Source organism: Schistocerca nitens, chromosome 2, assembly GCF_023898315.1.
Source record: "Schistocerca nitens isolate TAMUIC-IGC-003100 chromosome 2, iqSchNite1.1, whole genome shotgun sequence".
NCBI classification, from domain to species: domain Eukaryota; kingdom Metazoa; phylum Arthropoda; class Insecta; order Orthoptera; family Acrididae; genus Schistocerca; species Schistocerca nitens.
In genome coordinates this window covers 590,395,662-590,419,696 of record NC_064615.1, presented here as the reverse complement: position 1 = coordinate 590,419,696, position 24,035 = coordinate 590,395,662, and the positions used below count along the sequence as shown (strand labels likewise).

Sequence of the window (24,035 nt, the reverse complement as noted above, 5' to 3'; positions counted from 1 at the left end):
GGGAAACTGGAAGTTTTTTTTTCTTGTCCACATATACTAACTATCCTAGTTCCAGGGGTAATTTAGACAACACACTGAGTACAAGGTTCTCTGTGCATTAAATATATTTCACTTGAAAAACAAATTTCTGTAGAAGCCAAGCCCAAAGTTCCACTTGGTAATATAATAGTTTAATCTTCATTAAAAAGTTATTGCATATTGATAGTATAAACAACTGTTAAAAGGTAACAAAACTTCTTTCTCTTTTACCTATCATTTGTGTTCATCATTTGTCAAAATTCCTCTAGAAAAAAAGCTATTAACTGGTGAAGCTCACAGTAATGTACTCATATTTTTTGAAAGTCTTGGCTTCCAATGCATCAGTGATTGGTCCAAAGTGACAGCTGAACTCTAGATGGTATAAGGGAAGAATACAGCTTCCTTGACCTTGCCAAATTTGATTGTACTGTCAGTGGTTCATTGCCACTTTGTGAATTGTTTTGTCAGTTTTAATGCAGTGCATGTGTCCAGTGTTTCACAAGAGTAAAATGTAATTGGTCTCAAAAATAGATAATTACAGTACGAACAAAGTATGTCAATGGGGCAAATGTAATGTGAGCCAGCAGTTTATTGGTGGTGAACTGGTAGCTTCAAGAAACAGGAAAGATTGCTTATAAGTTATGAGATAGAAGGTTAAAAAGTAAGGGCACGTCATTCAGACCTCACTATGTCCTCAGATCTGAGTGATCTGGTCTTCCCCACTGTATCCCTCTCGCCTCCCCGAGGAAGGGACTATTAGCTCCACAAGCTGTAGTTGAGTCGGTGTTTGATCCATGACAGCTGCAGTGGGTTACATAGCACAGCTTCATGCGTCTACCTCAACCTATAACATAATGTGATTTTGTAAATGTCTCTAAAGCAATGCCTCTATGTTGTCACAACTCTGTAAATGGCTACTGTTTTCACCTGCAGCTGGTAGTACTTCGCAGTTGAAAGCTGACACCAGTGTTGCGAGCTGTCAGGGATCTTATTATGCCATGTCTAATATAGGAAATAAGTGTCCTTCAGCAGTACTACACATATAGCCTTCTGAAATAAATAATGGCCAGCAATTCTGTCTCGTAATTTATTAGTTTTCTCAACTGAATATTCCTTTGACACAGAAAAGATTATTTCTACCACACAGTATTCCTGATTTCAAGCTCTTAACAATTTAATGATTGAACTGAATTTGGCAAGTCATACTAAGAAATAAGTTTCTATGGAGATTATCTTTTAAAACTATTACCTTCAGTGTATGTTTGAGGAAGGGGAGAGGAGGGAGAGATATGTCAAAATTTCTTCAAACTGCTGCTCTCCTGCATTTACACTTAGCAGGACCTTTGGTGTGATTGTTCAAAACACTCCTGGAAAGATCGAATGGCATGGGTTGTGAAGCAGCCATTGAACTCGAATATATTGTGTTTTTGCCACTGCTTGATCAACGCTGCTCTTGGCCGCAGTTTGGTAGTGGCCATTTATTCTGGTGGACAGCTGGTTGCTGGTCGTATCCACATAATGTGGTGCACAGAAATTGCAGCAGAGCTGATAAATGACATGGTTTCTGCCACAGGTAGCCTTGCTCTGATGGTATAGGATACGCATGTATCAGGACTGAAGTAAGATGTGGTGGATGTGTGAATCAGTCAAGTCTTGCATGTGGGTCTTCCACAGGGATATGACTCTGTGGATATGACCCTGTAGCAAGGAGTTGGAAATAGGTGTGGCTCAGGGATGGACCAGCATGTGATGCAGGTTGGATGAGCTGTGGTATACCTCATTAGGAGGGCAGGAAGGATTTGCCCACCCATTCTCATTTGAGCTTCCTCATAACCAGACTTTCATTAAAGTTTATGCAAGATGTGTTTTCATTGTCGTATGTATGATACATTAGCTTAATCATAACCAAAAGTTCATAAAAGCAAAGCTTTATGTAAATAAAAGCTAACAGCATTCCAAATTCTGCAGTTTCTGTCTAGCTTTAATATAAAACTGTCCTGTCTTGAGAATAATCTCTATCATAAATGTGCAATTGTGGTACAAATTATTCACTACATGACCTATTATCATATAACAAGGTCCCACAATCTCTAAAGTACTCAAAGTATTACATATGAGAGTTCACAACATTCTAATTGCAACCAAAATATTGAATTCCTTTATTCCATAAAAGTTCATGTCCTTCATTCTATGCTGAGAAATGTCAAGAGCACAGTGTTGTAGGTAGGTTGCACTGCACACTTGCAGGATAGACATTTCTGCTGCCCTGAAGTAATATTTTCTTTCTTATCATGATGACAATTGTGCATATTTTGAGGTAAAAGTTAAAGACAGCTCCCTTTTTTAAAAAAACAATGTGGTATATTCACAACACTCATTAACTTTACAAAAATCACACAAATTTACACATTCATTATTAAATATTAACAATTGTATATTATATATATTTATGTATATGTATATAAATGCATACTAAGTCATCATGCATATCACACTTGCACTTTTTCACTTGTAAACAGTCAGTACTGTAGAACATTGATTTTAATAGACTGCACAATTCATTCACTCACATATTGTCCAGTCTATACAAACATTGACTGATCGCAAAGACAGAGTTTAAAGCTATTTATAGTTTGTGCACATACACATTCATTTGGGCAAGAACACACTTATAACCCACTTATGTGGATACGCAAAGCTGCAAACACACACACACACACACACACACACACACACACACACACCACTCAGAAACACTACCCACTTGACTTCAACACAGAAGTTCAATTCACTTGTGTAAACTCAATGTTAGCGATCAGCCTTCATCTGTTTGAATACAGACACTTGAAGCAAGGCATGTCTGTCTGCCTTTCACAATCATTAATTTGTCCTTGAGCATTTTTGTGACCAGAAGAGGGGAGACAAGTCTGTTTTTGTTTTCATTCACTGTCACTGGCCTTCACTGTCACTGTCACTTTTATCTGAAAGATAAAGTAAAGAATATTATATTCTGTTTTATTGTCCTTCTGAGACATGTCACTATAGCAATATTTTTAAGATTCAAAGAGAGATCATGTGTAGGAAAAAGGTCTAAAGTAATTATGTGCCATAAGAATACAAATAATTATCTTCCAGAAACAGAAAAGTCAGAGCTGAAAGCTAAACTCAAAAGAAAATACAAGGTACACATAGAAGCAAAATACATAGGATAAAAAGAGGGCTAATGTGGATGCTCCTCTTTTGACACATGTATTAATTGTATTATAAGAAAAATTCAGTTGTTAAACTTTAAATTACAAGGAGGCAAAATGGCTGTCCAGTGCTTATCCTCTGGAGACAAACTTCCAAATACACACTTAGAAGTAGAAGAAACTATCCCTAGCTTTTGGAACTTGTATGTACCTTCTCAGGAAGGGAAGGATGGAGGAAAGAAGGATTAGTTGGGAAGGTTAGGACAAGGAGCAAGTCACTCAGATGCCAGATTAAAAGAGGCTCAGCTGTTATGAGGACACAAATATTTGTTCACAACAGAGTAACCTATCTGTCCATCCAGCCTTCCCCAAACAAGTCCTCCTCCAAAAGCTAGGAATATCGATTTTCTAGTTAAAGCAGGCCTGGCAAAGTATGGCTAGTGGGCCATTCCCCTCCAGAGAGCAATTTCCCCTCCAACTCTACTCATACTGCATGGTCATGGCCACACCACAGCACATGGAGTACTTATTTGTCTGCAGTCAAGAGGGGCAGCATCTTCCTTCGACTACTTTCTCAAAGCCTACATTGTCGCGCCTTGACAGGCATTGGATCCTCTCAGCGATTTATTCATATTTACTCTTCTTAATATTTGTCTACTGCACAGACTGTCATTTTAGTTGCTAATGTGTCTATTATTCCTGTTTCAGTTCTGGTTATTATGATGGCTGTTACTGCTTTTGAGAATGTCGGGGAAAAAACACTGGAAACCATTTGTCATTGATGAGTGGGAGACTGAGATCTTTTGTACACAAGTCTGATGAAAAATCTGAATTTTTAATATGTAAAAAGTGCTTAGGTCAAAACAAAGGTAATATCTTATTCAAGATGTCTGTTTACTCCATGAAGAAACACCCAGCCTTTACCCTAATGATGAACAATGTGCTTTAGTGGGTAAGTTAAAAATAAAAATTGGAAGTTACCTGAACCATGAAGTCTTATAGAAAAGTGTTTACCTGCTCGTATGCAATTTGATCAATATTCAGAAAAGATCAAAACTTCACCGTTAACGGCGTACTCAAGAAAGATTGTGCAACAGATATGGCAAAAGCATTTTGATTTCAGTCAGCAATTAATTTTTATTCACATAACAATAGAATACTTTTCTGTGCATGAAGAATTAGTTGCTTTATAACGCATTTAAAAGTTGCAATTTTTGATGTTTGGTTCACCAGAGGGGACATGACGCCATTGCCCAGGTAACACCAATGAGAGCCGGCTTCCTCTACCACACCACCAGCAGTTCGGTCGGTAAAGCACCTCTTTTGCCAGGCCTTGGGTAAACAGCAACATGCAGTCACGCATTTGATGCACCTATGTTCTTTAGCTCCTGTTGTAAAGTGATATTTCCTGGTGTTGAACTGTTCTGCAATAATCATCTATCGTGAACAAGTGTTTTGTGTTGGTGTTGCATTAATAATTACAGTGCAGCACATTGGAATCGAGATTCACAATAACAGTGGTCATCCAAGAACAAGATAATGTTCTGCTGCAAAACATACCCCCAATTTCAACAACTGTAATGGACAATGTGCCATACCACTCTGTTGCGACTGGATGAAGCTCCAACAATGCAGTGGAGGAAATCAGATATTTTGCTCTGGGTTCAAAGATGTTCTATTGATTAAAATTGAACGTAGCTTGTGTAAGGCATAGTTAATGGTACAAGCCAAAAACTCCACACTACCAGGTCGACGAACTGGCTAACGGAAAGGGCACATAGTTTGATCAGGCTTCCTCTGTATCATGCTCATTATTTCTGGCTGAGAATATACGGGCCTAGATGAAAAGTAATATGGCAAAAAAACAACAAGAAATTTACACTCTAAGAAGTCATTGCAACTGTTACACCACTGGACTAGTCTTGAGTTGTCAGCCATACCCTGAAGGTAGTTGGAGAGACTTGGATTAATGAAAGACTGTGAAAAGTTCTTAAGCACAGTAGAGTTTGCAAAAACTCATATTGCTAACATTCTAATGCAGTTGAAATTGTGACAGAATCATAAAACTGTATTATTGAACTAGCAGCAGCAGGTGAGACAGGTCAATAGTTATGATAAAGACCCTTCCCAATACAAAAATAAATGTGCAAATTCTTCACTTATATCATTGCAAAACCCACTGCAATTCTTGTTTCATCATTTATTGATGGTCCTTAAAAGTTACATTATTTCACTTAAAGTTTATAGTTGCTTGAGTACTGTGGTAGATGTGGAAGTTTCACGTGTACCTCATATGGCAAAATACTATCCTCTTTGTGTGCCATAATTTGCCAAAATCTTGTTTTGATATCTCAGGCCATTTATGAGACAAGAGGGATTTATGAATATTTCATTCTGGCTTTTTCACTAGTGCATGTATTCATGACAGAGCCTTTTGCATACATTCCATTTTCTCGTCACTGGAGAAGATAGCGATATCTTTCCAAGTTTAAAGAATAATTCAGTATGGTATTTAAAAAAAGAAGCAAAAAACAGCTAAGACTGCATAAAATATTTCTTTACTTAAGACAACAGCTTTCAACAGACCATGCTGTCATCTTCAGATCTTAAAATACTTTTTGTTGAAAAACTTGCTTATTTTATGCTGAACCTCATGCACAAGGCATCAAGTGGATGAGGTTCAGTGCAAAATGAACACGTTTTACAACAAAAAGTTTTTTAAGCCCTGAAGATGACAGCAAAGTCTGTTGACCGATTATATTAAATACAAAAATATTTTTCACAATCTGGGCTGTTGAATGGTTTTTTTACACTTAAAACAGATCGCCCTTCGCCACTCTAAAAATGAAAAAAATTCTGTCTAAATTTTGTACACAGTAACATATGACCTAACATGCATCAAATGCAGATTCACAGCGAACCCTATTTTTCACTGCGAACTTTAAGAATTTCTTGCAGTAGTTTACCTAATAATGAAATATCACAATAACTATAACCATTAACGAAATGATAGGGAGTTGTCATGAGGCTGACGGATGAAGCTATAGATGTGTGAGAATCAGAGTTTATTACCTAATAGTTTCTTTAAAATCATTTGTCAAATATTGCAGACTGGCCACCTTGCACAGCTTGCTGTTCAATGCAATCAAGCGAGCTTGATGGGTTCCATGGTGAGTAGGCCTGGCATTATCATCACCTGCTGACACATTCAGCACAAGCTGGCAACTCCACTTCCCTCCACTCACTGAACTGTCAGTAGTCACAACTTATTTTAAATGCACTATAATTCCGTCGATTGTGACAACAGGTCTGGATATTTTTAATGCAGCTAAAAAGTGTGTTGACAAAATCGGTGATTTCCAAAAATGCTCTGCAGTTTGTACTGGTAGTGTACCAGCTATGATCAGTAGCATAAATAGCTTCGTTGGTTAATTATGAAAAACAGAATAAATTATTTAACTTTTCACACTAAATTATTCATCAGCAAACGCTACGTGAGAGAAGTGTGAGAATGCTGTCTGCGATGAAAAATATTAACAAAAATTATGAATGTAGTATATTGAGGAAATCCATCACTATTTCGATAACAGCTTAAGCAGTTTTTCATAAAAGGTGACATGATATATGGTGATATAACTCTTCACTCTGAAAATTGTTGGCTGAGTGCAAGAACCAGTTTAGTTCCTTTTTTCACTAGAAGTTTTCAAGTTTTTGAATAAAAAGGTAAAATTGGATACTTCAGAATTTGAAAAGAGACTTAAGGGTTCACTTTTCTTTATCATAATTAGCATTTCTAACGAATGTTACAGTTCACTTACATCATTAGAATCTATGTTTGCTTATAGATAGTATGTAGAGCTTGCAATCAAGTATGATGTGACTGTTATCGATGTAACTGGTCAGTGTGGCTGTGGCTGCAGTGAGTGCACTGATAGAGTTGGAGGGGAGAAGCACTGGAGAAGAAAACACTCACTGGAGGGGAATGATCTGCAAGTCACACTTTGCCAAGTTCAAGTTAAAGTGTTTGCATTGGCAGTACTTGGAATTCCACCTCCTGAAGATAAAACCTGAATACTGACTTTCTCTTTCTAATATGTCTTGTTCATATTAAGTTTGAAACAAATAAATTCTAGAAAAAGAGTGTGAAATGTGGTTAACTGTACAATCAGGAAAATTGCATCTTGAAAGCATACAACATGCATGGCTGTAACTTTGGTTTTGAGAGACCCCCTCCAAATAAATAAATAAATACATAAAAAGATATCCCACCTTCTCCAATCAATTAATCTCTCCTCCTTGAGTAACGAAGCTGTGGTTTGGAAAGTTAGGACTGCTATTAATTGTTGTTATGTTTTTATATAGGCTGTACCAGGATACGTGTCAACTAAAAGCAAATATTGACCAGTCCACCTGTCTCTAAATAATCAAACAATAAACTACAGAGGAGTTATGCTTGTCTTATTCTACTGTAGTAAATAGAACTATTTCAGCATACTGTTCTCTGCTTCTCTGACTAATCTCTGTTGTTGTTTGGCTCAGATCTGACAAATTTATTGAGGTGATTCCTTCCCTGGCATAAATACATCTATGTTTTGTTCTTTAGCTCCTGATGTCAATTAGTAGATAATAAGTTATTTTACATGTTAATTGTTGTTAAAAACACCTTCAGAATGATGGAAAATGAGGAACAAAAGTTTCCCAATGGCAGACACATGACTCTGAGATACAAAAAGCAATGTATCACAATAAAAGTGCACAATAACAAGGGCACTGATATAGCACCTAGAATTTTAGGGCAGGGAGATAATTAGCTCTTTATAGAAGAGACCCTGCAACAAGATCAATTAAACAAAAATTCAGTAAGAGTACTAATCAAGTGCCCTATGTCTGATTAAGTTGCTTATTGCTAAAAGGCTTTTGGAGACACAAATTTCTTCAAACTTCCAGTGAGACAATTCTCGATCTTGTGCAAGAGTGAGATGACTGAAATAGGTTCTGTCAGTCTCATCTTGCCTATTTATTTATTTGTACTGTGTCTTTCATAGTGTTCTTGATGAAGGGAAAAGCTCAGAGACTCTGAGAGCAAATGTAAGAAAAATGTTTGAAATTGGCAAATGCTGGTCGCAAAAGGCCATCAATGAAATAAAACAATGAATGACTAGCTTTTCAGAAAGCACAAATATTCCACGAGTTCTGAGATTATCCCAGCACAACCGATACCTATATTTTCAGGCGCCCATCTGAGATGACAATTCTGTTTTAGTGCATAACATTTTGATAACTGACTCAGTAATCTTCATCTGGTTCTCTCTGTAGGTAACACAATTTAAAAAATCATAATCTTCTTGTTACAGTCTGTAAGTAACATTACAGCCACAGCAATGTCTTTATAGGCCAGTGGGATGCAATTTTCTGTGTCCTATCATAGATATTCATGGAAATGGAACAGGAGCCAGAAACAAAAATGCATGATCAAGGGTTATGCAGGTCAAAACTGATTATAAACAGGTGTGTACACCAATAATATCTCACAGTCTGATTGGTGTCCAGGCAGTGAGGCACACAGAAACACCCATTGCAACTGATGACTACTACTAGGTCAGTAGTCTACTAGGTCAGTTGTCAAAGTACTGTGAGTAAAAGGGAATCATCAGCTTGGGTGGACAGACAAAAACATACTGCCTCTAAAGAATAGTACTTTTAAAAATTAGAGGATCTATTGTTTTAAATAAATTAATTTGTTTAAGAAGTCCTAGTAGCTTGTCTTAATAATACATAATGGGAAAAAAGTATGAAAATCCTGCTGAAGTTTCCTGTCAGGCCACCAAGTTCCTAGTGCTGCCAGCAGATGACACACTCAGTGTTTCAGTTACACGAGTTCCTGAATTTGCCAATTTCACATAAAAGAGAAAGTTATATCCCAGCAAGGCATAGGACATTATTTGCACCAGAGTAAACTTGTGTGACAACATTATGATGTGTAAACAATGAATCTCTTCTTTCTTTGAATGTGAGAAACTGCCAACTTCACAAAAATCACCTAACAGTATGGTTTTTGAGCAGTAAATTCACACCAGTTTGCATATAACATTGTGCCTTGCCTGGTTAAATGCTTTTATGCTGGAGATACAGGTTCTGTGTTTGGACCTACAAGCAATCTTACTTTTTTTGTTCAAAAACTGCCAGCAAGTTGCACCATGGTGCTGAGTCCATGTTAACTTCAATGAGGACGAACTATAGATACCAGTCACGGAGCAATTATGTGTATAAGCGCAGTTTATGTCTAACATCCAAAACCTGTTTGGTGTCATGGTATATCTGCTTTCCACCAAAAACAGAATATTCAGTACTATGGTCTTATAAACTCTACATAAAATGTGTTTCATAAAAAGTGTACTTACTGCCCAACACAGCAAAATTATTGTAATGTCCAGGCCCTTTTTACTGAAAATTTGTAAAGTTTGTCCTGATGTAAGTATTGTGTTGTTTTTAAGATAGTAATCAGTATTTACTTTTAAATTACATTCAAAAGGAGGTCAAAATTTCTGTCACATTAAGCAGCACCATCCACTGTGCACTTCTGCTATGTTTTGTTATCATCACAATCCTAAAATGTAGGCCATGTCTAATGACATGTTATGCAAGCAAAGTATTTACTGTGGGGTAAAATAGGATGAAGATATTAAACTGTTCGGAAAAATAGTCTCTACTAAAGCATGCTATGCCCTTCCTAATAGGTGTCTTATGTTTCGTGTGCTAGGACAAACTGTTTTGCTTTCTGTTCCACATAAGGAAACCACAGGGGAACCACTGTGTCACGTAATTTAGCACTAACAATGCTGTTAATTCAAAGTCATAGATATTTAGTTTATGTATTGCATCCATAAAAACAGAGTCATGTCCATATTTCTTCAAGAGTTCACTCTGTACTTCATTCAACATAATTAACACAAAATCAGAACTTTATAGACTTGGGTGAGTTTCGCTAATTATCCCTTGGGAGTTACAAAATAGCACCCAATGATTTCATGCAACCAGGCCTCTACACTAACTGCAATGCTCTGATGTCTTACTGACGAACATAGGTTGTATCAATTCAATATTTATAAGATTCTGCCTCATCAGGAGATGAATACTTTCCAGTTCAATATCTGAAAGTGAATTTCTGCTTTTGTCCAACATAGCCTCAAAAGGAGTTTTGTTCGCTATATCTGCAGCTATAGTGGGTCTTTTTCTATCAGTTAATTCAATGTAACGTAAGTCTTTGTCATGACCAACATATACTGAAACAAATATTACCTGGCCTCCAAAACAAATATCACCTGACTGATAAGGACCATCTGCGGTCTTTTCTTTTTTCTTCCCTGCAATATAAAATATCTGATACTGTTACTATTTTAAAATAAAGTGATATGAGCAATGGCAAATGCTGCAAGAATGTCTCACAGTACAATCAGAAGCCACTCTGGCATTTTCTTTCCACTGTCCAAAACTAGAAAAGGACAAGAGCTGCAAATTTTCTATATTAATCTGAACATCATGCATCATGTTCAGATGGTCCAAATAGCACTTTCCTGACAATGGTTCAAAATTACACAGACAGTACTTTATTCCTTTCTTCCAAATTGAGTTACTTGACTTGAATTTTGTACTTCATAGAATGTGGGTTAATGATGTATTTAACTAGTCATGTAAACATAAACAAGTGCAGAGATGTGCACTGTTATGCAATCCAACACCTAACAAGTATCAGTGGAATGCTATGTGTGTGGACATCCCTCGTTAGTTTTTTAGCTGTATTGCTTTTATTGTTACACATTGATTTTTATTTTTATTTCTAACAAAACCTGTGTAGAATGTGCTACATAATATCCACTAAAGTGTCAGCATGGTATGTGTGATACATTCACATGGAACAGGACTATAATAACAAGTTTTTAAAGATTAAAAGATGATGGTCTTAATTGTTGAAGTTAGTAATCCAGAAAAAGTAGTACTGAATGTGATCTCGGCTACTAAATTTTCTCCAAAGGTTTTATGGATCACTCCTTTGTATGTCTAATTATGAGAAATTTCAATGAGTTACTTGAGGTCTCACTATGATAATCCCACTGGTGGTGCTTTAAGTTGAATTCATAACTGAAATTTTTATCACAAGTTTTACACTGATAACCATACATTTTTTATGGTGAATCTTCAAAGCATGTTCTCTCAGATGTTTGTCAAATTTATACTGCTTCCTGCACACTGAACTTCTTACACTCATTCACGGCAACAGAGAACCAAAAGTCTGATTCATTGATTCGAAACATACAAAGAACAGTTTTCCCACCTCCAAGCAAGGTGGGCTCAAAGCTGAGACTGACTCACTGAGTGTGACATCTACTGGCAACACTAGGTGCTTGGTCTAATAAACTGTGTTCTTGAAGACGGTGTGTTCCCTGACAAGTTGAAACTATCTGTAGTGAAACCAATACACAAAAAGGGGGAAATAAAGCATGTACAGAACTACAGACCCGTTGCCCTAATCTCAGCTTTCAGCAAACTGATAGAGATAATAATACAAGGGTTGGAACTTTAATAGTGGCCACTATTTATTTATAGCTCATACAAAATAGATGTGTGTTTCAAAGTTTTACTGACCTTCAGAGCAGTCACCAGCATTGTGTATAACCTGCTGCCAGCGATGTGGAAGTCGTAGGATACTCTTAGCAGTGCCAATTGTGTTGACAGTTCAAGCAGTGTGGTCTACTGCCCGACGAATTTGTAGCAGTTCTGAAGCGAATGCTGTGAAGTGTTTCCTTCAGTTTAGAAATCGAGATCAGTAACAGCTTGCACTGTACATGCTTGAGCATTGTTCTGCAAAATGATGGTCAGGTCCTGCAGAAAGTTTCATCACTTCTATCTCTATGCTGTTCATTTTTGGAACACAACCGATGACCAGCTTAGAAACAGAAGTGATGACACTTTCTGCAGGACCTGACCATCATTTCGCAGGACAATGCTAAAGCACATACAGTGCAAGCTGTTACTGATTTGTTTGATTGATGGGGCAGCTGAGTGCTATACCACCTACTGCCCTCCCCTGACTTAAGCCCTCGTAAGTTCATTCGATTTCTAAACTGAAGGAAACAGTTCACGGCATTTGCTTCAGAACTGCTACAAATTCGTCGGGCAATAGTCTGCACTGCTCGAACTGTCAACACAACACAACACTAAGAGTATCCTACGACTTCAATATCACTAGCAATGGATTACACACAATGCTGGTGACTACTCTGAAGGTTAGTAAAACTCTGAAACACTTATCTAGTTTGTACGAGCTGTAAATAAATAGTTGCCACTATTAAAGTGCCAACCCTCATATTTAAAAAAAATCTTGGAACATTACAACAATGCTGGCATATTAAGTGATTTCCAGATGGTTTCAGAAGAGGTCGAAGTATCATGGCAGCAGCAGTACAATTTGTCCATAATGTATTTGAAAAAATAAATGAAAAATCCCAAGCAGCAGGAGTATTCATGGACCTATCAAGGGCTTTGGATAGAGTACATCATGGCGTGCTCTTATCAAAAATAGTGAAGAGTGGTGTCACTGGAATACTCATGCAATCGCTAGAAACATATTTAAAGGGCAGACGACAGTGCACGGAGTTTATAATGGAGAAATACTGGAGAGGAGAAGAAATATACATTTTGGTGTTTCTCAGGGCTCTATTTTAGGCCCAGTCCTATTCATATGATATGTAAATGATTTCCCACGTTCTCTTGACAATAAGCAATTGATCACTATGTAAGCAGATGATACATCTGGTGTCTGCTATGCAGACAATGAGCCCAGCCTAGTTGAAGAGATACATAACTTCATTGAAAAGGCAAGAGCTCATTTTGAAAGAGAGAACCTAAAAGTAAAGATAGAAAAAACTAATATTATTCATTTTAAATCAAGTGGTCCAAAAACACAAAATACTGTAATTGATGAAATTCTACCAAAAACCTTTACAGACTGTAAATTCTTGGGTTTATGCGTAGATGATTGACTTTTATGGAAGCAGCAAGCTGATTTATGTCTGTAAAAAAATAGTAACTAGTCTCCATATATTAAGAAGATTATCACCATATCTTAATTCTGAAACCCTAAGGTGTGTATATTATGGATTAGTGTATCCTCTTTTGTCTTATGGAATAGTACTGTGGGGTGGGACATGCCAAACTAATATGAAAAGAGTTTTCATACTGCAGAAGTGAGCCTTGAGGATCATAGCAAAAGTAAAATCAGGAACTTCTTGCAAACCCCTATTCATTAGACACAATTTTCTCACAGTTTATGCCATGTATATACTAGAAACTATAATGCTAGTGAAAGAAGACACTAAGATCACAAAAAGAAACATGGATATTCACAAATATGAAACAAGACATAGAAAATATTTTCATCTGGTTAACAGAAGATTAACTTTAACAGTGAAAAGCCCCTATGTCAAATGAGCTGTTTTTAATAACTTGTTAGCAAATGAAGTTAAGATATTGACAGGGGAGTGGCTTATCCAAAAATGCTCTTCTAACTTGAATTGATCATGAATTAAACTGCAGTAGGAAATAATGTAGACTAAAAAACTGTAATTGTAAAGCCTTTATACTTAGTTGAAAACACACATGCATGTAAAATTATGTTTCACTAGCAATAAATTGAATTGAATTGAGTTGGTGGTCTTATGTCACGACCACTAAATACCCACGGCGTGAGTGTTGTGAGAGAGAGGGAAGGAGGGGTGGTGCTGATGTGGGTGAAGCTAAGCTAAGACAAGTATATCAAGCATGCTTACAATGAATGATTAAGGTTACATTACCTTTCTTTCCTGGATAAGCATGGCGTTTTAATCGATCATACAGATCATCTTTATTGCCATATATGCTGGCATTTGATCGTGCCAGACTGTTCATCTTTCCTCCATTATGAAGACTTTCTGTAGGGAAAAAATGGCATTTTTCAAATATCTGTCAAAACCTTAGAGTAATCTATTTACATTACTGTTATTTCTTACAAGTAACAATTGAGGACAATAATATTTTTCCTAATGCAATAACTTAATACGTTTTAACTCATTCATTCTTCTAATTAATTAAGACAATATTCTCATGATGTTTCAGATCAAAAGAGAATGGGAGCATAAAGACACACAGTAGTATGTAGTGATCTGCTATCTGAAGACTGATCTGATGCAGCTCTCCATGCCGCGTGGGAGTAGCCGAGCAGTCTAAGGCGCTGCAGTCATGGACTGTGCGGCTGATCCCGGCGGAGGTTTGCGTCCTCCCTCGGGCGTGTGTGTGTGTGTGTGTGTGTGTGTGTGTGTGTGTGTGTGTGTGTGTGTGTGTGTGTGTGTGTTTGTCCTTAGGATAATTTAGGTTAAGTAGTGTGTAAGCTTAGGGACTGATGACCTTAGCAGTTAAGTCCCATAAGATTTCACACACATTTGAATATTTGCAGCTCTCCACACCAGTTTACCTTGTGTAAGTCTCTTCAGTTCTACATAGTTACTGGAACCAACATTTACTTTCACCAGCTTAAAGAACTCAAGCCTTGGTCATTGTTTACAATTTTTACCCTTCCATGCTTTCTTTCATAACCAAATTAACCATTCCTTAATTCCTCAGGATATGTCCTATCAACACACCTCTTCTTTTAGTTGTGCCGTAAAGATCTTTTCTCCCCAACTCAACTCGGCAACTCTTCATTAGTTGTCCATTAAACTGCACTAAATACATTGGGAAATTATTGTGAACAACTAGTTTGATACAGTTAATGTGGCAGTATCTTGCACATCCTGAAAAGTACAGCATTAACAACTACAGTGCAATTATTGGAGTTTTTGAAAAGAGGCAACCATAAGAGCTTTGTCATCACACACAACATCACTGGAGTGGATACAAGTGTTTGTAACAGAGACAGTTTCTCTTCATAAATTTTGTCAAAAGCACAAGTAATCAAAAGTCAGTATTGATGAAGAAAACGTACATCATTTGTGTATATTCAAAAGTAGTATCTGACAGCAGTGAGACTGTTTGCCTATGCAGCAGCCAAAATCAATCAAGGATGCTCCTGCTCCATTGTGCTTTACTACCAATATTAAAAATCTATAGAGGTGGCATGAAGATCTAAATTGAAAGTAATAGGATTAAGTAGAATCGGAAATGAAATGAGGAGAACTTTGCAAGAAGGCTCTGATGCATTCGAGGACAAATTCCATTTAGTACATTTTAAAGTGAATCAAGACAGTAAAAGCATATATTTCACTGCTTCATGACCAGACACATGGTAATAAAATTGAAGTAAATATTCTGAATTCTGTTTTTCAGGATTATCTGATGAATACATAAATGGAAAGATTCAATCAAATGCTGAAATTTTAAACTAGTTTCCTGTCACCTAATCAGTGTTTTTCATATTTTAATTATTATTATTTACAGAAAATTCTGTGGTACAATGCAGCTCTGGAATTCACATAGTACTTCCTGATATAAAAGACCCACAGTACCCTGCAGTATTAATAATCAGATAATCAAAAGCTCTTTATATCTTTTCTTCTATGCTAGTAGGGAAAAGAATAAAAATAAATAAATTTAGAACAACGTTCTGGTGTCTTACTCATTTCCCCCAAACTCATCAGCATCGCTATTGTCTTTCCCCTCAACTAAAATTCCATTTTTCTTTTAAAATGAGCTGACCCTTGCTACATTGCTCAGAAAGACACTGTAAATTAACAGTCTAAATTCTCTGTTTTCTGTTTGGCTTTTGAGAATTTATCAATTCATGGTGAGTGATAGACTGCTCTCTTAACAATAGCTTATTACCCACTGTGGACTTTTCAACATCATTACCACACTACTGAAACATAATTAACACAGTTTAGTTTTCCATGACACAGTTGTTTTAGAACTGCAATACTGAACAGCTACTTTGTAACTATAGTCCTCTAAATGAAGATTCATATTTTGATATTAGAATAATAATTAATGGAAAATTGTAACCTCAAGGGTATCTGAGTAATAAGTGATTAGAATAATGTATCCTGTTGCTGATGAGAGCTCATGGACATACCATTTACTAGTTTTACACCATTACCATACTTTCAGTATTAGTGTTTTATTAACTACATACACTGCTGGCATTTGAAATCACTTAATGTTTTCAACAAAAGCAAAATGCAGCTTAACTTTCTGCAAATTGTTTAAGTATTTCTAATAAGTAACACAATTAAAGAAGTAGTTATTCTAAAACACTATACCTTTCATGTATGTTTCATTGTAAAAATTTGGCATTTCCCAACCATCTTCTTCATCATCATCATAATAATGAGCATATGTTGAATGATGAGAAGGTGCAATGGATTCTGCATATGGTGTTGGTGCACCATAGTAGAAATTGACCTGTGATCCATTTTGGTCTGCTGCAGCTGGCAGTATTTTCTTTGGTTCTTTCTTATGTGCTGACCTGAAATTACATGACAAAATTATGGCAGTCACTTTTTATGGTATATACTACAAAAAGATGTATTTATTAAAGGTGCTGTAATAATACGTAGACAACCAAAACTGGTGTTCACGAACTGCTGACAGTCAACAGTTTATGTGACAGTCCAATAAATACAATATAAAACACTGCATTATGCACCAATCTTTTAGTTCATAATGACTAGAACACATGCTTCCTGAGTAGTAAAAAATATAACACTCCTGTTGTTTTCTCCAAAATGTCCCACAAATTACCAGTGACCATGCTGCATTCCAAGAAGTGGATGACATAAGCTTTCCAATAATGAACAACTCAAAACTGATGTTAGTTTTATCACCAATCAGGTGTAGTATGACATATAACAGTAAACTTACCTTACACATATCATCCATACCAGAAGCACAATTAGAATAACAAATATTACAGCACCAGCAATGCCTCCAGCTATGTAGGCAAATTCTGATTTTTCTCTGCAGTGTTTACCAGTAAAACTTCCACTACAATTGCATGAAGGTTGGCCTCTATTATCCTTCACACAGACACCATCATTGTCACAGTACCCCACACAAACATCTGTGGATAGAAGAGAAGTTGTAAACAGAATTTGCTTACAATAAATGATTCACTATAATTTGAGAAACAAATAACAAAGTCAGATTTTGTCATTTTACTGTTGTTTTGTTGAGAATGAAGAAAAATGCTTAAATTTTTCTGTGACAGACACATAATGATCTGCCATTTAATCCCACCTAGGTCACAAATTTAGACTGCTAGATAATAAAACCCCCACCTTGCAGGCAAAATTGGAAGGCAAAATTGGAAGGCAAATGATGTATACCAGTAATATGCACCATTCATGAAGAGGAAAAACAGCCTTCATTTACCTGTGCAAATTTTTCCAGTGCCATTGTAACCTTGTTTACATTCACATTCAAAATTTCCCGTTTCAGAGTCCAGCATGCATCTGGCATTTGGATCACAGTGCATTTCTGGTGCTCCCATGTCACATGGGTTGGTACATTCAGCTTTGCTTGTCTGTTTTGAAAAGAAATTGAAAATCATTTTAGTATAACTTGTAACAATAATGTGTACAGACATTTCTTGAAAGAAAAATTTACTCTAAATAGATATAAATTTAAATAAGAAGCAAACATATACATGTCAGAGTGATACAACTGCTACGTACAAGATGTTTTAATTCTCTGGCTAAAAATAATTTCAAATATAAAATCAAAATTTTTTCTGCAAAACAGTTATGTGGTATGAAACCTCAAGTTTTTTTTTTTTTTTTTTTTTTTTTTTTTTAAGAAATTATATGTTATTGCAAAATGCAAACCAAATACGTAATTGAATTGCCAGTCTTCAAAATTAGAAAATGTGAATTACTATAATTCAAATACTGTCAAGTTTATTGGAATGCAGCCTGTTTTTGTATGGTTCCATAGTTGACTGACAGAACTGATGACTGGAAATATTTCCTACATGAAGCCTTGCTGTGAATGAAACAAATTACTGTCACATGCTGCACTGTCTATCATATGAACTATCAGATTCAGTAGCATGTCCTTATTCCTTATCGAACACCATTTCTGAAAGTAATAGTAGCATTACTTTCAGTTGAAATGTGGAGTGCGCTAACAACTTACTGCAGCTGTTCCTTTGGTACTCGTATCTGGAGGGCACTGTATGCAGAAAGTCTTCTGTGCTTCTGGCTGATATGTGCCCTTACTGCAAGGCACGCAACTGTTGAGAGTGGTGTTAAGGTGAGTTCCAGGTGGACACACAGGCAGTGAGCATTCCTCTACTGTTGCTGCTCCTGGTTGTGGAGTGGTGCGCCCTAGTGGACATGCTGCACACGCTGCCTGCACACCTTGCGTGCGGTACGTGCCTCTTGGGCAAGCCTCGCATTTGCCCTCGACACCTAGCTGCATGCCAGAGCCACATTCATCTCGACATTCCTGCAAAAATTAGAATTGTTTATAACATGTCATGAAGATTTTCACATTTAATCAATCTAATTAAAAGTGTAAGAATTACATTGAGCATCTTTACCCAGTAATTTAAACAAACATTTTGAAAGAAGCAAAATTTTGATTTCTGAAATTGACATAATTCATTATAAGTGAAAGTGAAGCAACAGTACATATACAATTAAGGTACCATAGTGCATGATTTCATGAAGTGGAAGATTTGGACCTCTCATAAATCAACATTTTAGGATATGCAACAAATATAGTTGTACAAAACTAAGACTCAGTTTTTGTAGGAGTGTACTGTTTTACTGACTAAAAACTATAATTATTATGTGGGTCACTTTCCAGTGATTTCATGTGTGGAAAAAGTAACAGGATGTATAGTTTTTGATTTTCACAGAATACTAGTTTCATGCAACGGCATTACAGATTTGCCTAACCTCTTTATACAACTGTGGCAATTAGAGAATATAGATTGTCATCTTCCATAATTTTATTATTTGTTCCATTTATGTTTTGCAGTACCCAGCTATACATAAGAATACCCGCATTTTATGTAAAGTATATCTGATGGAAAATGAAATGATCATATGCCATTACTGGCCATAAGATACAATGTTGATTGGCTGCCTGGTACAAGCCTTTCTATTTGATGTCACTTAAGCAACTTCCACATTGATGAAGATGAGATGAAGTGATTTGGACAACACAAACATCGAGTCCCTGAGTGAAGAAAATCTCCGACTGAACCGTGATCTAGATACAGCAGTGCTAACCACTAGATCCTGTGCTGCAGACAGTATATCTGATGAGTTTTATATTCACACGTCATATCTTAGTTAATAATCCTGAATCTAGATCTCTGGACTGCATGACCCAGAATTATTTAAAACACTCACTTTCAGCTTTCCAAAGTCTTCAAAGTTCATAATTACCCCAGTAATTTCATATTTATAGAAATTTTCATGTCACCTCAACTGCTCATTACAAAAAGAGGAAAAAACATAGAATGACAAGGGTTCTACCCATGTGAACAACATCTCTGAGATAAACTTGGGACTATTGACTTTGTGCTCTCCATGATATCAGCATATTCCCCAATACTCAATATTTCGTAGTAGTTTGATTGCCCATTGTGCATAATCAGTTTTGAAAAGTGAAAGTGTAAGTCACTTGTAACTGGTTTGCAGTATCTAACAGCACTACGTTCTGCGCAAAACCAGATGAAGACATGCAGTACACAATTTGCTGAGACAGGCAATGTATTCCATCATTAATTAAAATGAAAGGTGTATTGTACTGAAGACTATCAACAAAATACAAGTTTACTGCAGTGGAGCCAGTCATACATTCTTCACATGTACCACAACTGAATCGCTCAAAGTGAGATCAAGTGACTCCATATTAACTCTCGCACTACAGTGGACACCATGATGATACTACACTGCCTGATATGTGCACTAACTAAAATGTCATCAGCACCGCAAATTCTGTGTTCATGACAATGTCGGAGTTAATTTGTCTCATATTCATGTACAGTGTTCACTGAAGCCAACATTTTTTGCTTCCATTATGAAGATTGTTCCTAATGCTTATATAATTCATCAATTAATTGTGTGTCATATTTCTCTCTATTGTATGGTACAGCATTAAAGAAGTGAAACGAAAGCAGAAAAGACTGATTTCTGAGAAAATTGCACCATTCCACAGATAGCACAATTACTGTAATTTTTTCTGCAAGACATCATGTCTATTTGAAATACTAAGATTGCTGAGAATACCCTCTGGCTTCATCAGTAACATTTGAGTATTTACAGAATGTACTGATTTTCAGTTGGTTCTGCAGCGTCTATATTCAACAACTTTGAAGATTGAAACAATGGACACATATGTACCCGACAGAGAGCTAGCAAACGTAACAAATTACATTATATGAGGCTCCAGTTGTACAATAAAACCATGTCTTTCAAGCATTTTGCATAAATTTATTCAGCCTGCTCCCCAACTGAATATTTACATTGTATTATCATTCGCTATTAACTATTTTGGAGGCTCTGGCTGCTTAGGTCACAAAGAACAGCATGCAAGAACCTCTTATTTTAATATTAACCCTTCAAGTCAGTAGTTTCAGTGCTTGTACATAGCTTACTGACAGTTGTTTTCATGGCTGCCAGGAACAGCAATGCATCATTTTATTTAAATTATTCTAGTCCAAGAATTATTTGTTGATAGTTAACATTTTTTTTGTAATTGTCAGTATTCCAAGTTGATGCTGTTTTAGTTAGGTGCATAAAGGGAAGGAGCATGTAATTTATTGACTAATTTAAGTTGTGAAATGTGTCAAACAATTATCTGAAAACCTGTATTTGTACTCGTCTCCCATAGGAAAGTTATGTCATTTGACATTTTAATGTAAGTATTTCAAAAGAGTGTTTTGTATCCATTTTATAGTCATAGCCTTTTGTTATATTTTCATACCTCATGAGAAACAGCTTCAGCAGTACGAGTAGTTTTTCCTAAGCCACAGAGGAGACAACTGAAGCTTCCTTCATTCGGTTGGTAGAAACCATGGCCACAGCTGCGACATAGTCCTGCTTCATCATCAAAGTACTTTCCTGCAGGACATCGCTCTGCAAAGGACAACAAACATTTTAAATTCCACACCATAAAAATCTCACTCTATGTCCAGAAATTCTGAATGTAATAATTTTTGCCTGAAACAAATACATAATTGTTGCTCATTTTGGTAAATTCTTTGTTACAATTTTCTAATTTTTTTCTTGATTAGCTACTGTTTTATAACAGGAATCCCCCAATAGTAATGATATCCTGTACCACCATTAAAATTAAGTTGTAAATTGATTGCCTTTAAATTTAAGAACATCCTTACTCACACAATTTACAGACAAGGTTCTGTGCTGGTCGCAGTTCTGATCTAACATTTCTTATTAAGTAACAATAATGGCTTACGTATGTGTAATAATTTGCTCCCTACTAAGCAGATATAGGCATGTGACTGGACATCATTTCAACATTTGGATTTCACATATGGTGCCATTTAATTATGGTTACTGCTGGAAATCTATTCATCTTTGGTTTTATTCTTGTAGTTTTCAGACAGTGTGAAATAATCAATGATTATGTTGGCTGTTTCAACACATCCTCTCATCAACCTCAATGTGTATGGGCTCAATTGTATTTGGTCCCTTTTTGTAGTTACGTCTCCTGATAGTCTTGTATTTTCTACTAGCTTTAACTTGGCCATGAATTCCTTCATAGCTATCCTCTCTGTCTCCCTTGTTCCCTCTATCATTACTTCAGTCATATTAGTGAACTGGCATGAATCAACATAAGGGTGGCTAGCCATGTTGTTTGTCCTATCTGTGACTGCTTTGAGTACGCACAATGACTCTCCCACTCTTCTAAGAACTTTTTCCTTTGAAAGCATCTATCCAACACTAGGATTTCAAAGCGATGTCCTGTAAGGCATGTTGGCGGAGTTCAGTGCAGTTGCCTGTGCAGCAGCAAGACACAGACTGAGCGTAGCGCGAGAGTTCGCTCCCTTATATAGCGTGTGAAACTTTGACCTTAGATAACGGACTTAGAGTTTTCGCAGACATAGAGTCATAAGCAGATTTACCAAAGTCTTTATTAGAAATTTCAAACATATGATACGTACTATAAGCAATTACATCTCTATCATTAAAACTTTCAAGTCCAGCAATACTCGAAACACCGCTACCGCCTCTTACTATGGCAACGGTGAACCATCCATTTCCATATGAGAATTAAGATTACATCCAAGAAATACACAAGGTCCATCGACGAGGGCGTGGGCTGCAACACTCTTCACTGGAATGCGATTCTTCTTGTCTCCTGATGTTGTTGTTAGTTTGACATTTTCTATATTTTTGTAAACTGTTGTGCGACGACGCTAACCGGACAAGAGTACATCTAGAACCGGAGGCTCAAGGATGCAACAGTTTGATTATGTAATCACTCTGATGCATGGCCTTGGCAGCGCGCCAGCGGAAACACGCATACTCTAGAACACCCAGTGTGCGCGTCCGGGATTGCGTTCCGCTGGCCACTGCGAAAACCCTAAGTCCGTTATCTAAGGTCAAAGTTTTCGCATGCTATATAAGCGAGCGCGCTCTTGCGCTACACTCAGTCTGTGTCTTGCTGCTGCACAGGCAACTGCATTGAACGCCACCAACATGCCTTACAGGAGATATCTCCTTACAGGAGATATCAACTTCATCGTCGCACAACAGTTTACAAAAATGTAGAAAACATCGAACTAACAACAACATCAGGAGACAAGAAAAATCCCATTCCAGTGAGGAGTGTTGCAGCCCACACCCTCGTCGATGGACCTTGTGTATTTCTTGGATGTAATCTTAATTTTAGTTTGGACATAAATGACACTTTCTAACATGGAAATGAATGGTTCACTGTTGCCATAGCAAGAGGCAGTAGCGATGTATCGAGTGTTCCTGGACTAGAAGGTTTTAATGATAGAGATGTAATTGCTTATCATACTTATCATATGTTTGAAATTGCTAGTAAAGACTTTGGTAAATCTGCTAGGCAAGTATACAGGGATACTGAGAAGGTTGTACACAAATCGAAGGAGCTTACACAGGAATCAGAATACAAAACATTGGAATAGGAACTTACGGTATTATAAGTAATCCTAAGCCAGTCAGGAACAACAAAGATAACGTACTGTTTCTGTGTATGTATGGTGGTCTAGGGTCTTTGACTAGTAATAAAAACATTCTGAGTCCTGGGTTTGAACCTAGCCACTGATTAAATTTTGTTAAAAATCATCAGCAATGGCAGCTGAGAATTTTTGGCATTAGAAGTCACCCTCATTCTGACAATGGTCTTGTCAAAGAGGGCTGAGGAGTGGATGAGATTAAGAGCACTCTCTTGCCCTTGCATGGGAAACTGCCTCTAGAAGGATAAACAGCAGAAGGAGGAAGAAGGCAATGGAAACCATTGCATTAAATGTGTATCCACAGGATGTGTGGCTTGTAACTTAAAAGAGCCATTATTCACTCCACTGGAAAAACATTCCAGACTGGTCCCCCATTCAGATCTTCGGGATGGGACTGCCTAGGGGGAGATGGCCGTGAGAAAAAGATAGGATAACCAGTGAAAGGGTAACAGTCTGTGAGTCAGAAGTCAGGATGTGGTAGGGAAGCTAGACAATCTGGAAATGGAAATGCAAAGGCTAAGTATAGATTTAGTGGGTGTCAGTGACGTCAAATGGAAAGAAGAAAAGCAATTCTGTTCAGAAGAATATAGGGTAATACGAACAGCAACTTAAAATGG

At 36.8% G+C, this 24,035-nt stretch overlaps 1 protein-coding gene across 1 annotated transcript in view; it reads right to left on the bottom strand.

The window, feature by feature from the left end:
• Nucleotides 1-2,489: 2,489 nt before the first annotated feature.
• The window catches only part of LOC126236649 (sushi, von Willebrand factor type A, EGF and pentraxin domain-containing protein 1), a 485,510-nt gene continuing 463,964 nt past the window's right edge, over nucleotides 2,490-24,035 (bottom strand). Inside the window, exons 58-64 of the mRNA XM_049946110.1 lie at nucleotides 21,174-21,325; nucleotides 18,369-18,680; nucleotides 17,607-17,757; nucleotides 17,097-17,295; nucleotides 16,496-16,701; nucleotides 14,060-14,176; nucleotides 2,490-2,999 (exon numbers count right to left, since the gene is read on the bottom strand). Of these exons, the coding sequence (XP_049802067.1) occupies nucleotides 2,968-2,999; nucleotides 14,060-14,176; nucleotides 16,496-16,701; nucleotides 17,097-17,295; nucleotides 17,607-17,757; nucleotides 18,369-18,680; nucleotides 21,174-21,325 (1,169 nt within the window). The 3' untranslated portion in view covers nucleotides 2,490-2,967. The remainder of the gene's footprint in view (nucleotides 3,000-14,059; nucleotides 14,177-16,495; nucleotides 16,702-17,096; nucleotides 17,296-17,606; nucleotides 17,758-18,368; nucleotides 18,681-21,173; nucleotides 21,326-24,035) is intronic.